Genomic DNA, 16,168 nt, shown 5'->3' on the forward strand with positions numbered 1-16,168 from the left:
GCCCCCCCCCCCCCCCCCCCCCCATTTAGTCTTTCAGTGTGTGGGACAGCAAACTATCCCCAGAGCAAATTTAATCAGAGATTTATTCACAGAAGTGTTTTGTTTCCATGGTAGATGCAATATCCTGTACATAGCATATAGCATACCATAAACTAGGCTTTGGCTACATAAGCCATACCATTCTCCAGTCTCAGGATCAACTCATCACATATTTGAGACAGGAAGGTGGTAACGATGAAGATAGTTATTATTTATCTAACTGATGTAGAGATTAAATGGATGGTGGGTAAAGTAACAGAAACACGAGAGTGTACGAACTTTACCTACAGCTTCGTTGTCTTTTTGAATGGTGTCATACATGTCCTGAACTGTTTGCTGAACTGTTATTCAGAAATTAATTTATTTTTGCAGTGTAGTGTTGAGTGGATATCCAGTTTCTGTTTGGTTGTGTAGCTGCTTTTGTGATGTAGTCACTCCAAGGCTTTTCTCCCTCTTTTCATTTGGTGTTTTTGATATTTTATCCACCGTCTCTTAAAATAAGGTTCAATAAGGGTAAACACTTATGACAGCAGTTGCTCCAACAAACTGTAAATAGCTCATTCAAAAGTAATGAAGTGCAGAAATACTTTTTGGCATTTAAAAATGTTTATTATTTTCTCCAAAATGTGCTTGTATGTTTGTGTGATCTTGAAATTTGTCCTTTTAAAAAAAAAAAAAAAAAAAGATTACATCACTAAATACACTGAAATGCATCACCAAGTGCTAAAAATATCATTATCAGTGCAAGATCAGGGGATGATTGATGATTTTTTTCCACAAGCAGCAGTCAGTGATGCTGTGATCATTTTTATTTAATAATTGGAACTAAAATTTTAGTTTGCAAACAAGTTGCTTTTTGGCATCTTACTTTTGTTTGTCGCAGTCTCTACACATGTCCATCATTACCCTCCGTGTCAACTCAAAGTCTGCTGTTCCTTTAAATGTCAGGTTTAGCTGCAGGACTATCCTGACTCAAATCAATGAAAGGCGTCGTTAACTTCTATTGAATTGTATGTTACTTTAATATTGATGAGCACATACCCCAGGTGTATTTAGTAGGTGTGCTCCCTTTTAATCCATTACTTCTAATGAAAAATGCTGAATTTTGGGACAAAATATAAAATAAAACATACACACAGTACTGCAAGAACTGAATGCAAATCAACTATCTATGCAAGGACTTTTAAAACCTTTGAAAATCTCCTGTATTGGTGCAAAATATTTGTCCTTTTACTACAGAATGTTATTGAAAATTCCTACTTGAAAGCTGTGTGGACAAATGTGTAACGTAATATGACTTGTTCAAAAATGTTGGGACCCGCTGCACACATTGGAGTCACATAATGTTATGAGACACTTACAATGTTTGTCATCTCATATTGATCACCATCAAGTTAACAGTGAAGATTTCCATGTGATATTAGCCTTGCTATCTAATTAATGATTGTCGGGATGCATGTAGATGAATAGGCTTATGTGAAAGTGTGGTTAGTAGTAAAACCATTCCACAGGCTACTTTTGAGCAAACTTTTGTTTTGAGGAATAAAATTTAGCGGAGGAGTCCGGGGTGTACATAAAAGTTGAAATGTCTTAATATAATGTATAGTTTGTCCCTTGATTGTAGTTTTATCCAACATTAGGTATCTAGCTTCACTACTCACACATCTACACACATGTATAGTAAATCAGGAAAAAATGTAATGAGACTTGGTATTGATATTGCACAGTCGCACTCTCCACTGAATGTCACTGACCATTGTCTGAGTTAGTTGCAAAATTTTGTGAAGTAGTTTTCAACTTTATACCCGTTTTCCTTGTCTACATATTGGAATGGCCAATAGAGTATTTTTTATAATACTTTTCTTTTGATATTTTTCTCAATTTTTATAAGTGGTTTTCCTAAAAATAAATACCAGGAATGATTGGTACTTCCATTTTGACTGTGTACCACGGCCATATCAGTGGAGCCTCTCTGAAATGAAGCACCGATGTAGAATGGCTGGTTAGATCTTGTGAGTGTACGAACTTACAGACTTAAGAGAGGAACCGTCCTACATCAGTGCTTCTTTTCTGAGATCTGAACTGATTTTACCTTTCTTTTGAGTACCAAGACCAAACTTGCAACATTTGTGAAAATTTTGATAATGCTTTGAAAAGTTTTAGTCGGTGCTTGTTTAGGATTATTACTTGTAGACTGTTTCGTGTTATTTTGTGTTCTCTTGTTTGTTAACTAATTTACTGTGTTACATTGATGTGGAATGTAAAATGTTGTGATGTAGAACATAATAATAATTGGACTGGAGGCTCAATAAACAGTGCTTAAAATTATGAATTTTTGGGGTTCTTCTTGACAATCTTTTACACACACAGCATTTATTTTATGTTTCAGCTCAGTAAGATCAAGAGCAACCACTGAAAGCAGTGAAAGGGTCATGAGAGGACACGCGTGATCACATCCATTTATAATCAAACAATAAGATGTTCACTGGCATGTCTCATCAATCAAACGACTTACAGGCATATACCAGATGTTTTATAAAAATTTAGAGCATGCACGCGACGCACAGTAAGAGCTCCTTTTGTCCTTTTTTGATGTAGACGGAAACATTTTTGCTGTCAAATACTGTTGGAAGAATGAACCCAGAATAAACTTCATCACTCAGCTATTGAGACAGTTTGTTATTTTCTGATGAATGCGCCATGCTGATGTCTACGTTTGTGTACTGCAGCAGGTTTTCCAATGAATTGTTTCTCAATGCTCTGCGTCTCTGCTACATTACTGAATACTGATTACAAACTAATATAGAAACTTGTTAAGAGCAACTTGCCGCAACAGTTTCAATACAAGTTCTAATTTTTCTCAAAAACCTGCAATTTCTTGGTCAAAAACCACATGCCAGGAATAAGTGGAGACATTCAAATATACAGAGATGGACAAAACGATGGGAACACCTGGCAGTATAATGCAATGGTTTCCTACTAATGAAAAATTCAGTTTTTACAACCAAAAGAGCAAAGGTTTTTATGCTATATTTACCATGAACTCCACTCTGGATATAGTTATGTTTAAAATGTAGTTTCACCCAGATGCATCCCAACATACTATAGATGAGAGGAGCTCTGTAACTGGAGCTCAGTGGTAGATCGGGGCTGGTTGCCTGGAACCAAACTGTGCATGTGACAGCGATTCATTAGAGCTGGTTGTTCACACTACAGCTTGAGACCAGAGCACAGCTGCTGGTTTCTTGTGGTGTGGACCCTTTCCATTGCTGAGTCTCATGTGGATGGTTCACTTTGTCTTTTCTGGCAACTGAAATCAATCACACCCAGGAGCAAACACAGCAGCCGCACCAGGGCTTGAGGATGAAGCAGGAGGCCAACTGGATCAGGGGCCAAATCACCAGAGGAGCGAATAAGGAATTGATTCATGTTCATATACTGTATAACACACATACACACATTTGACAAGTCAGAGGAGAACATTTATAGATCAAACGATGCTGGCATTACTGAGAGGTGAGTGAATTGTGCAGAGTTGCAAAAGCATGTGAATGAATTCTAAATTACATTCTGTGATGTGTTAAACCTTAATTTCTAGGATGACAGGACAACATGTAAAGACCTAAATGATCAGACGCAATATGGGGGAAATGACAGAAAGCTGAAAGCTGACTAAAGTAGCCTGAATGAGTCATGGTCCTAATTTAAAAAAGAAAATATTATAGGACAGTGGTTGTGATGTACATTGGATTTTTTTTACTCTGTTGTAAAAAATAACAACAATTTCATACATGGAAGAGAAAGGACACAGAAAAAAAGTAATACAGAAATTCTGCACCATAATGTAGTTACAAATAAAAATATTACACGAAAATTAAAAGGCCTGAATATGGTGAAATTAACAGCCCAGGTACTTCAAGTACACCCAACAAAATCCTATCACTATTTATTTTAGAAGATCATGAAATAAATAGTGAAGCCATTCAAATATTTCATACATTTAACTGCTTTTTTCTGGTGCACTGGTGACAGAGAAAACACCATGGGGTAAAATGTAGAACAAAATTATACCAGTAAAAATGCAAGAGACTTATGTAAAAACTGAATCTGCTGTGAAGGGATTCACAGGATTATTTAATCCTGATCTCAGCATGTTAGCCTGGATTGGTAAAGCACGGGGTCCAGGTGTGGTGAACCTGCAGTTTCTACTATAAAATGTTGTAAATTGCACGCTCGGTATATGGACAGTAGGTGTCGCTTTCGCTTTCTGTTGCTATTTTCATTGATGAAGCAGAAGAAGAAGAAGAAACGAGGTTTCTTCCGTTTCCACCCACTGACGTTTCTTCCTTTCTGTCCGCGCTAACGTCGGAGTGAACACGCGTTCGCCTTTCTAGCTCAAGTGAGTGTCTTTTTATAACGTAATTAACACACTAATCACCGAAAAAATAAGCATGGTATCTCCAGAAATAAGTAAACTTCATGCCTTTGTATCTCAAAAACCTGAACCAGCGGCATCTTGGCAGTATTTATGCCTTTTACACACGGCAGCGTCGCAGCAGCTAGCCACGCTAATGTTAACGGCACCAAGCACACGCCGCCACATGGGTGTAAAAACTGCAGCTGTATTGTTTCTGTTGTCACGTTTTAAACGGTTTGTTCCAAGTACATGTAAATTAATTTAACAAGAGGCATTGAGCCAAACGGTTGATAAGATTCACACTCAAAAGATGATGCTTGTACAACGAGAAAATCGGCACTTGACTGTGTTACACTGATATACCAATTGCTCATTAGTCAAAATCGTCTTACCATCAAAATGTTTAATATTTATGGTGACACTTTGTTATGCGAAAGCTTGACGACAATACAGTTTGTCTGTTGTGTAATGGCGCCTTGGATGATTATGCTGTTTAATATTAAGACATTAAACTATTCTGTGCTGTTCAAATCACAATAAAATGGGCCAATTAAGCTTTAAGAAGCACAGCCAAAAAAAAATGTTTTTCCCCCACATATGAGCAGAGTAAGATTATTTCTGAAAGTGCAAGGGATTAATCCTAAACAAATCATAAATGTGTCTTAAAATCGGTTAAGAGCCGGCAAAAAATGAAAGGTGAAAGTTTTTCCTTCAGACACCAGGCTCGAGTCCTCAGTTAAGATATTTGGTTAGCTCTGAAACAGCCTAAGATTATTTCAGAAACTACAAGTGATCAGCAAGGAAGGTAGAAACAAGTTGGCAGCTGGCAACAACAAATGTTTAGACTGATATTTACATGACAGTGCCTAGATGTACATAAAGTACCACATTTATGGTTTTAATGTTTTTTCTGTGTTCATTTGAGAAGTGTGAATATGTTAAGAGTAGGAGAAATTGATCAAATTTGAATTGTCTGCTATCACATCTGCTTACTTTGAACCTTCCTATTGTTATTCAGGATGCGTTACGTTGCTGCTTACCTGCTTTCTGCCCTGGGTGGCAATGAAAACCCTGAGGCCAAGGACATCAAGAAGATCCTGGAGAGTGTTGGCATTGAGGCCGACGACACACGCCTGGACAAGGTACAAAGCAGTCTGCTTTTCACTGTTTTCAGGTGTTGTCGCTGCAGTTTTACCAGCAACTGGTCTTTCCCTTTGTGATACCCATCTAATTTGATCTTTCTCCACAGGTCATTGCTGAGCTCAAGGGCAAGAATGTGAATGAGGTGATCACCACAGGTGAGTTTACCTCTGGGCCATTTGTCAGTGTGTTGTGCCTGTGTGCTGATTTTTAGTTTTTTATAATTTTGTTTTGTTAGTAGATCTGATCTGACAATTCAAGGGAGGGGGCAGGCAGGAGTTGAATCCTAAATACAAGTGACTGAGCACTGAATGATCATTTCACATTTCACTGTAGACCCAAGAAATGCAGTTTCCAGGGATCAGTTTACCAGATTTCAGGATGCCTTATCACATGTTTTGTTACTGTACCTTTTTGTATCTGTGGCAATGTCATGAATATGACTAATGGTGCTTTCTTAAAGATATTTACTTCAAACTTTGGTTGATATCAGCCGTTGATGAAAAATTCAGTATGTGATGGCCAAGCAGACAGAGGCAGTGTTCAGTTGGCTAAAACTGTATAATAAGTCAGTATTATCAACCAGGAAAGACGATGTTTGTGCTAGTATTACTACAGCTAAATTGCCAGATATCCATATACAGTTTCTGACCTCTATCTTGTTTCTGGCTGCTGAGTGTCAGTGTTATCACTTGTGCTTGATGTCTGCCAACTCTTGTCTCCACAGGTTACAGTAAGCTGGCCAGCATGCCAGCAGGCGGTGCCGTTGCAGCCGTTGCCAGCTCTGCGGCTGCTGGCTCAGGCGGAGCTGCAGCCCTGCTGCAGGTGAACATTGCAGCTTAGCACCTTGTTTGTCCGCATCAGTGACACTTGGCACACAGTACCATCACCCTCACTTTGTATGCTAAGATAATTACGTGATATTAAATTAGTCATCATAAGTTGCTTTTTCAGAGTTAAATGTTTCAAAAACTACATAATTAAGGTTTTTAGTATGGTAATTTTGAGAGGAAAAAAATTGGTGTCATAATTTGCATATTCATAGGGAAGAGTAACAGTGACTTCACATTAACAAGTTTGTCTTGTAAACCCAATAATGACTGACAAATGTTTTCTAAAGATTGCGTGAATTACCTTGGTCACCTCACAGGTGTAGTACCTAAATGTGCTTTGCTGATTATAGCATAAAATAATATTGTGCTTTTTGTTTCGCAGCTGAGGAGAAGAAGGAAGAGAAGAAAGAAGAGTCTGAGGAGTCCGATGACGACATGGGATTCGGCCTGTTCGACTAAATCTTTTCAAAACATAAATAAAGTTTATAAAAAAAAAAAAAAACCTCAACTGTTCAAATGTCTTATTTTACTGCAGAAACTAAGTAAACCAAATCTTATTGGTATTCAGTAGGATATTAAAATGGTGTTTGACACAGTTTATAGTAATGCAAACATTGTAAGATTTTTATTAAATGAAAGTTGAAAATGCATTTGACTAGTTTATGCATGTTCAAACTTGGTTATGAGCTGCCACAGAAACAAAATTCATAGTTGATCAGTTTCAGAGGTCCAGTGTCAATATGTGACGTGGGTTGACAGTGTAAGTCTCCAGTTCTAATTGTGTGTAGGACAGTGGGTCTCAAGGTGGGATCTCGGACCCACAGGAGGAAGTTGTTACTCAGGGTTCCCAGTAAACGGGGAATAATTTTATTTTCTCTGTAATTCCATCCTTGAGTAAGACAATGACAGAATCTATGATCATGGGTTTCAAACGCTAATAAAACGTGTGAAAGCTAAAAACCTTATGAGATGGGACACCCAGGGACAAAACCGTATCAAATAGGGGTCCATGGTTTAATTTGTGTCAGTTTCCGGGTCTTCGATGTGAAAACTAATGCTGTAGGATACCAGAGCAACCGTCAAACTTGCAGCCAGGTAGTGGTTCCTGGATGATGTAATTGAGCCATTTGGCCAAGAGATGGCGCTATTGAATTTCTCTTGGTGCACAGGAGGCAACGGATCCTTATATCCCTCATGTTGGACACTAAAACATTCTCAATTATCGGTGAAGATAGACGTGGATCCCTAAACCAGCTTGTCCATACCAGTACAATTTCATTTACTGCCATATTTTAAAATGAAAAAAAAAAAAACAGCCACGGGTGCAGGTGGTCTGCACGCCTGCAGCGGCACGTAGTCATTCCTGCGTCCGCTGCAGTGAGTCCATTACCATGCGATAAATTACGTCAGACACATATAAAGTGCACATTCACTTTGAATGAGAGACGGCACAGCTAGGGTTTGTGGATAAAAATAATATAATAATTCAGTTTCAGTATCAACACTCAGGATCAAATTCGTGTTGGCTTGAAAGTGATCTCCATAATGGAATAGGGCTCTGACGTAAAATGAGAAGGAGAGGATATTTTATTGTTGCTGTTCCTGAACAACACAAACACACATCAGTAGTTAGTCCCAGGCAAAACGGTTTTATATGCATCTCATATTCTTAAATTTAAAAACAGATAGTCGAATTGTACCTTTACAGTATAAACAAGGCTATTTGAAAATGAATAAATGATATTTAGTGTATTGAATTTGGCCTGGAAAGACCCTGTTAAAATGCATGTAGGTTAAGATTTGTGATGGGGACAGACATGATAGTTCATTACAAAACAGCTATCCTACTATTCAGAATCAAATCAGAATCGGAATAAGAAATACTTTATTAATTCCCTGCGGAAAATTGTTGTGTTGCAGTGCTCCACACATACACATATTCCACACATACAAATATAATAAAAATATAACCCCCCCCCATATTCAAATGTAAAAAGAGAGAAAACAAACAACCAAAAATACTCTGTCAGAAATAAACATTATATACATAGTTATTATTATTTACATGCTTTTTACAGTAAACAGTGAAATTTGTCTTAAACTGTCCAGGGATCAATCAATTGACTGATCGATTCTCAGAGGGAAGAGTTGAACGGATTGATGGCCACAGGCAGGAATGATTTTGCTCTGTAGTGCAACATGGGGGAATGAGTCTCTGGCTGAACTTGCTCCTGTGTCTGATCAGCACATTGAGGAGAGGGTGTGAAGAGTTGTCAAGTATTGTCCTTATCTTGGGCAGCGTTCTCCTCTCTGACACTGCTGTCAGAGATTCAAGCTCCCCTCTCACAACGTGGCTTAATGTTACTGACAGCAGTCGTAACTGATAAATAACACAGCTGAAACTGATGAAGAGCAAAGAGCCTTCATGGGTACTAAGGTTTACTCAGGTCAGTTCAGCTCAGTTCATTAAATTTGGGTTCAAGGGTCAACATCCTGAATGTCGATTATTTACAGCAGCTTAATAATCTATAAATTACACAGGAAACCAATTTCAATTGTAACAGTTAAGTTTATATAACCCCCCCCCCAACACACTTTAGAAGAAGGGGAGGGGCTACAACCAAACTGCACATAAGGCAGAAACAGACCTTTAATCAGATTTTAAACCTTTGGACCATGTGCAGTGTGTCTTATTCTGACTGCCTCTCCACTAAAACTGAACGTTATGATCTACGACAGTGTTCCAAAACATGTCTGTACTAATAGAGTATGACTGAATTACTAAAACCACACTTAACTGTGTACTCTTACAGACCTGATTACATTATCTAAGGCACATATGTTTGTTGCAGCTCTCAGGCAGTGTCCTCTAATAAACACAATGCCTTAATATCTTTGGTCCTAAGTTAACACTGGCAGGCTGTAAACCCAATTATGGCCCTAAGTGGAACATATGTTATAAATGGATCTTGAGGACCATGCAAGCCTTACAGAAAGTACTGCAGCCTGTGTTAGCCATGTCTATTGTTACAAATAGAGATAATTATGTTTCCTTTTTTTTAATTTTAGCTAACTTTTTGGCACCTCTGTCTCTGAAACTAAACCCACACTCTAGGAACATGTACAATGTAAGCACAGTATCAATATCACCTTAAAATGAAATTTTGGCACGGGGCCCTCATAGGGGTAAAATCAGGTGATGAAGCAGGATCCTTGTTATGTCATTTGAATAGATGAACCTGGGGCAACAATGGAATAATCTTCAACTATGAACTTTTATCAACGCAACTCATATTTCTTAATCAGCCAATTAGTCATGACATGGTGTGTGACTAAAGACGGTTACTTAATCTCAAACTTTTGCAATTTGCTGATGTCACTGAAAAAAATCACAGGGCCAAGTCATGTGTTCAAAGCTGACTAAGAAGATGTATGTCTGTGTCTGAGTTCTTTTGTTTCTTGAGTCTGTGGACAGAAAGTGTTGTATGCTTTAGAGATTGTTAGTCCTCCATTCTATCTATGCCTAATTCATTTAACTTTAGTCCATTTCTTACCTTTGACTCAGTAGGTTCATTAGAAAAGTAAATGATAAATCCTTATTATTTTTGTTTTTCTTCACCATGTCCTGTTTTTCTAAATCGTGATGGGTGGTCCATTAAGGACATACAATGTAGAAAGAAAAACAGAAATAATGATAAGACAATGTAAAAATTCTCTGTTACAAGTAGCCTAAAGCCTACATTTTGTTGGTAAAACCTAAGTATCACCAACAAAATGTACTTAAAATATAAAAAATAAAAGGTGTCATTGACAGCATTTTAATGTTGTATCTAGTCAAGATGGCATGTAAAAATTTACTCAAGAACTGTATTTACTGTGAGTACAACTTTGAGGTACTTTACTTGAGTATTTCCATTTTAGGCTACATGGGGCTCCTTGTTTCAGATGGCTCTAAGTTGTAAGCTGTTCTATTCAAGACACTTGGTGACAGCTATCCAAAACAGCTATCCATTGGTAACTCTCTGATATATTTCACAAAAAAGTCTGAAAAAAAGAATCCAAATTTGTGTAGTTAAACTTTATTTATATTCATAATGACTTGGACTTCCACCACTGCTGAAGTAGACGTACAGAGTACAATAAAATAGAAATACTCATGTACACAAGTACCACAAAACTGTTCTAGAGTAAATGTTCTAGGTAACTTTCCACCACTGTGGAAAAATCTCAAAACAAAAACATGAATGGAGGCTCAAGTCACTGCGCAGTCTCCGTAACCCCCGCCCGCGCTGTGACGTCACGGTCCGTAGCACACGTTTATGTGTAGACGTTCAGCTGCGACGCTCAGTTGATCCTCTCGTTAGCGGACAGTGAAGGTTACCTGCTTCAACAGTGCTTGAACGGCAACCTTTCTAACTGTCTTCAAACACCACAGGACGGGACTAATAGCTCTGATCACTCAGATTTCAATCGACAACATCAGATCAAATTTTAATAACAGTAAAACTTCAGCTAGCTCCGTTATCCTAAACAAATTTAGCTTGACAGCTAGCTAACTGTTTGTTTTGCTAACAACGCAAGCCACAGCTTTTCGACCTCCTCACAGGAAAGAAGACCTGTCACTGATATTTGGTAAGAAACCTATGTCTTCTCGTATTTATCTTTGTTTACATGTCACTGACTGAGTCCTGACGACTGCTTTAGGGTGGTGTGTATTCAGCATAGTAAAACCTCTGGTATTAGTGCTGCGGTTATTTATCTCCTCGCCGCCGCGAGTGTGGCCTTGGCGCATTTGGCTCTTCAGCATCTGCGCAATCTCTTGTGCCAGTGCCAAGTACGCCTCACAACAGTCTTGGATCTGTTAAACAAAACAGTACTTTGCTGAAGTGTTGTATAGACACCCCTTAATTCGTACTTTAATGCGATGTTTGGCGCAAATGTTACATTATGTAAGGTTTGGAGTAGAAAGCAGTAAACTAAATGGTTTTCGGGCAGTAATTAACCGTTACTTCCGTGAGAAGATTTTGCGTCACACAACAAAACCAAGCGTGGCTAAACCCAGTTTTACTAAGTCATGAAAAGAAGCAATCTGTCGTCATCACCTTGGCCCTCATGAAACTGTAATGAACATTTTTCACAACTTTCTGACGTTTTGGAGACAAGGGGATCACTCGATTAGTGGAGAGACTATTTAGCAGATTAGTCAATAATGAAATGATAAAAATATTGATATTAGTCATTTAATTAACTATCACAAAATTATGTAGTGTGATATTTTAAAAATGCTGTGTCATGATCTAGTATTGACTGCTGAAATAACCTTACAAAGCATTTACTGGGTCTTACTTGAAAATAACTCTAAAACAGCAATACCTGGTTTAGATTTCAATAACTGTGATTGACAGTGTAATATGAAAGACATAAGATATGGTAACTACATAAGTGATATAGTGCATCAATACCAGAGCATGGTTTTGTAGTTTAGGGAAACAAGTAATGAATATTTTATTATTGATTAATTAGATGTAATTGATTAATCATTAATCACATTTTCCCAGGGCCCAAGGTGACATCTTCTTTTTTTTCTTTTCTTTGTGTTTTTTCAACATTTCAAAACCCGACATATATTCAGTTTACAGCAATGTAACACAGAGTAAAGCAGTATATTTTGTTTGATAAAGGACTTAAACAGTTATTTGATCATCATAATTCTCTCAAGTTTTCTGCAAATGGACTAATCAAACATTTCGGTTCTAATTTTTATTTTTTTATTAGCCTTCCCTAATGTTACATATGAGCCGTACTTGTTTGTCTAGTAAGGATTTTGTTTTCTGTATTTCAGAACCATGAGTTCCCAAGTGAGACAGAACTTCCACCAGGACTGCGAGGCTGCAATCAACAGGCAGATCAACCTGGAGCTGTACGCCTCCTACGTCTACCTGTCTATGGTGAGAGTCCAGTAGATGGATAGAGAAGTGTTCAGGCAGTAGAAAAGCGATTGAGTGAACAAAGATGAGTAGGAAACCCCCAGAGAGGAACATAATGATAATATAGGTAGAAGTGGTCAGTGTAAAGGGAACTTTTTACCAGTTACTCTGGTGATGGTTATTGTTATCGAGAAATTATTCTAATAGCGTTTAACCAGACATTGTTGGGGGTATGTAATGGCTGTGCTCGATGGGCTCAGTCTGCCAACACCCTGCAGATGGTTGAAAAAGCACTTGGGATGAGGATAGTCGGGCAGCCTACTGCCATTATAAATAAAAGCCATCATAAGATATAATTTGAGTGCGTTTTTATGTGTCAGTTTGATATTATGTTTTTGAACTGAGTTTAAATGAATGTTGTGTGGCTGAGCAATAAAGCAAAGGTTGAAGTTCATTTTGAGATTAGTCTATGTACAGACAAAGGGCAGGCGGTTCATTGACTGTGCTTAAAAATGTGCCCCACAAAGCACATCTTTCTGCTATCGATCCCACACACAGCTGTATATGTAAAAGGGTTTTTTTGCCCTATGAATGTAAGGTACACTTACTCTCTACTTTCTAGTGATTTCCAGAAAGGATTTACAAGGTTTCAATGACATAAATATAAATGTTTCTTGAGTTGAGATGTTTTTAAAGGTTTTGTATTTTATTTGCAGAACAGTGAAGTTTTTAATCACCAACACTGTGTCACGAATGAAAAAAGGAGTAATAAACATTTCTTTTTTTAAATAGTATTAGTAGTGTGACCTCTTTAATGGAAGCAATATGGTGCTCTAGAGTCACTGTAGGACATCTAAGAGTCATTGTGAGCCACGTGATTCTGTACTGGACTGGACTGAAAGATTCAGAAACACATTATTTCGTCACTGTTTTCACAATGATATTTTAGGTTGGAGGAAAGCTGTTGGAATATTTTTTCTTTTATCACTGATTTTTGGTATATTAAACTCTACCCATGTGGTTTTTTTTTAGCTGTGTGTAGTGACCTTGGCAGCTAGGTGGATGTGTGTGTTATTTCGTAGCCACATTTCAGGACTTTCTTTTTTTGTTTCACTTAATGGAAATGGCTAGTTTGGAAAACACCAACATTCTCCTCTTTCTTCCTCACAGGCATACTACTTTGACCGTGATGACCAGGCATTGCACAACTTTGCTAAGTTCTTCCGTAATCAGTCACATGAGGAGCGTGAGCACGCTGAAAAGCTCATGAAACTCCAGAACCAGAGGGGGGGAAGGATCTTCCTACAAGATGTCAGGGTATGAGCTCATATTTGATGTATTGAGTGTGTGTGTGAAAATAAATGTGTAGTTTCATTTCTGTCTTAACTTGATAACTGGGTGTGAGATCTCTCGTTCTGTCTTATCATAATGTCCCATGTTAGGAGGGCAACATGAGGCCAAATAGATATAGTGGGTGTGATTGTGTTGCGCCACTTATCTTTCTCAGACATGCAAACACAACCCCCTGCACTTGAGTAAAACGTTAAACTGCAAACCCACTTTGTAGTTTAATAATCAGGAAGCTTGCTGTCTGGCTCGGGCCGTTGGCCCCGTAGGTCTCATTAATAAGTGTCTCACTGTTTTCCTGACCTGCTTTGTTTGCAGAAGCCAGAGAGGGATGAGTGGGGCAGTGGTGTTGAGGCTCTTGAATGTGCCCTGCAGCTTGAGAAGAGCGTGAACCAGTCACTGCTGGACCTGCACAAGCTCTGCTCTGATCACAATGACCCACATGTGAGTATTACACCACGCATCTTTCTCTTCCAAATCTGATTTTAGTTTCAAAGAACACCAATCCCACTTCTAAAAATAATCAGATCCGAGCACAAGCACTAAAGACGTACACACTGGGTGTACACCTGTACTTCAGAGCTATAGAAATAGTTTTGCTTATAGCAACTAGCTGCAAGTTCCGCAGGTTTTTTTCCTTTTTTACAGGATGTGAAAACACCTGTCAAACTTTAATGTGGCCTATATGACAAAACACCTCAGCTGCACAGTCTAAAACTGTACAGCTGAGTTGTTTTTAAGCAAATTGCTAACTTGACTTTTCGTTTTTATCAAGTCAGTACAAGTTTCTTTTAAATCCAGTGGATTTGGCAGAGCTGTAACTTAACTTTTGCAAAACAACATTAACTGGTAGTAACATCAGAGTAGAATCATCACAAAAGTGTCTGTGAGCCCTCATCAGTTCGACTCATATGTAACCTTTTCTCATGTCTATTTTTAAATATTTCAGCAGGTAATTGAAAACAAGAACTAAAACAGACGATTCTTTCAGTTGATTTCAGCGAGTGTGCGTGTTTCAGCTCTAATTTGATTCAACTCTCTCTTTGTTTCAGTTGTGTGATTTCATTGAGACGCACTACCTGGACGAGCAGGTGAAGTCCATCAAAGAGCTTGCAGACTGGGTGACCAACCTGCGCCGCATGGGAGCTCCTCAGAATGGCTTGGCCGAATACTTGTTTGACAAACACACCCTGGGCAAAGAAAGCAGCTAAATCCCTCCATATCACATTTACAAAAGCTTCTATATGTGTATATTTGTATCTTGCTTCCAAATATTTTCAAAGCCATCTGCATTGTAGTGGCTAGTCATTAAAACCTCTTATATTACTCATGTTGTTAATGCCATTTTCTCCATATTACAAAAGTATTTGCCCCTGAGACATTCAAATCCCACTCTTGTATCTCGCACTTCTCTCTCTGCTATCAGCTATGTCTTTGACATTACTATATTTTTGCTGTTTTATGCCAGGAGCTGTTTGTCAAACCAAATAAATGGAACCCTCTGGATTCTGATCAGTCTCATTTGTTTAGTGTTGTCTCAATGTTTAAAAAACACAGGTCATTTGAATGGTCTAAATTGATCATTCATATCTGAAAAACCGCAAAAACTCCATCACAACATGATCTGTTTCATTTCCATTACCAGAGAAAACAGAACTAGCTAGGCAACTGACAAATTTAGTAAAAATTTCCCTCAAGCCCTGATAATGGGGAGCGAACATAACAACTCCTTTATAAAGCCTCTATTGTAAGTTTTTTTCTTTAATAAAAAAATATATATATTTTCACAAATGAAACATTTCTGAAGATCTGGCTCTTACTGTATTGAAACTATAGTAGCTGAAAGAGGTTCCAAAGGCTGGTAATCAAGCAAATAATCACTATATTTATCTGAATGTGAAGAACATAATTACTGTTTTCCTCAGAGCCTGTGGTCCCTTGAAAATATACACCAAAAACTGCAAATAAGTAGCTTGATGTAAAGATGTGAAGTCAAGCTATAAGCAAATTGCCAAAGGTCTCTTTTGTGCCTGAGTCTGTTGGGATCTCCTTCAGTTGATAGTTCCAAAGGCTAGTTTTTAAAGTTACAGTATGTTGATTATTCTGGACCATCTGGAGGACTTTTAAGAACCAAAATACTTACGGGATTTCCAACTGAAATGTGTTTCAGGAAGTGTGAATGAAATGTTTAGTAGACCTCCGTCACCGCGAGTTCCCCTGTTTTGCAATCGCAGACATTTGTTTTCCAGATGTTGTTGCTGCGCCTATTGTTCGTACTAGTGTCACTCCCTCTCGTCGTGACTGAGAATTGACAAGACTCCCACCAACAGCACTAATGCCTCTAATGATAAAAATGTCAGTTTGATCTGACATGGTATACATAATTAATACTCAATTACAATAAAGGAAAAACTGAAGTTTTTTTTAATATAGGGGACAATGTCTAGACCTTCATTGAATGTCAG

At 38.1% G+C, this 16,168-nt stretch overlaps 2 protein-coding genes across 2 annotated transcripts; both read left to right on the forward strand.

Annotated features, from left to right (window-relative positions):
- The first annotated feature begins 4,317 nt into the window (after positions 1-4,317).
- Positions 4,318-6,931, forward strand: LOC111668273 (large ribosomal subunit protein P2-like). The gene is made up of 5 exons (XM_087178788.1): positions 4,318-4,438; positions 5,475-5,598; positions 5,706-5,754; positions 6,324-6,413; positions 6,800-6,931. The coding sequence occupies exons 2-5, from the start codon at positions 5,476-5,478 to the stop codon at positions 6,886-6,888; spliced, it is 351 nt and encodes a 116-aa protein (XP_087034914.1). The 5' UTR covers positions 4,318-4,438; position 5,475; the 3' UTR covers positions 6,889-6,931.
- Positions 6,932-10,766: 3,835 nt separating this feature from the next.
- Positions 10,767-15,215, forward strand: fth1a (ferritin, heavy polypeptide 1a). Its single transcript, XM_023424403.2, has 5 exons — positions 10,767-11,061; positions 12,272-12,377; positions 13,527-13,673; positions 14,022-14,147; positions 14,756-15,215. Exons 2-5 carry the CDS (start codon positions 12,276-12,278, stop codon positions 14,912-14,914), a joined length of 534 nt encoding a protein of 177 aa, XP_023280171.1. The 5' UTR covers positions 10,767-11,061; positions 12,272-12,275; the 3' UTR covers positions 14,915-15,215.
- Positions 15,216-16,168: the final 953 nt, after the last annotated feature.

This window comes from Seriola lalandi, unplaced genomic scaffold (genome assembly GCF_002814215.2).
Source record: "Seriola lalandi dorsalis isolate HSWRI2012SDOR001 ecotype SW California unplaced genomic scaffold, Sedor1 jcf7180002054735, whole genome shotgun sequence".
In the NCBI taxonomy this organism is placed as follows: domain Eukaryota; kingdom Metazoa; phylum Chordata; class Actinopteri; order Carangiformes; family Carangidae; genus Seriola; species Seriola lalandi.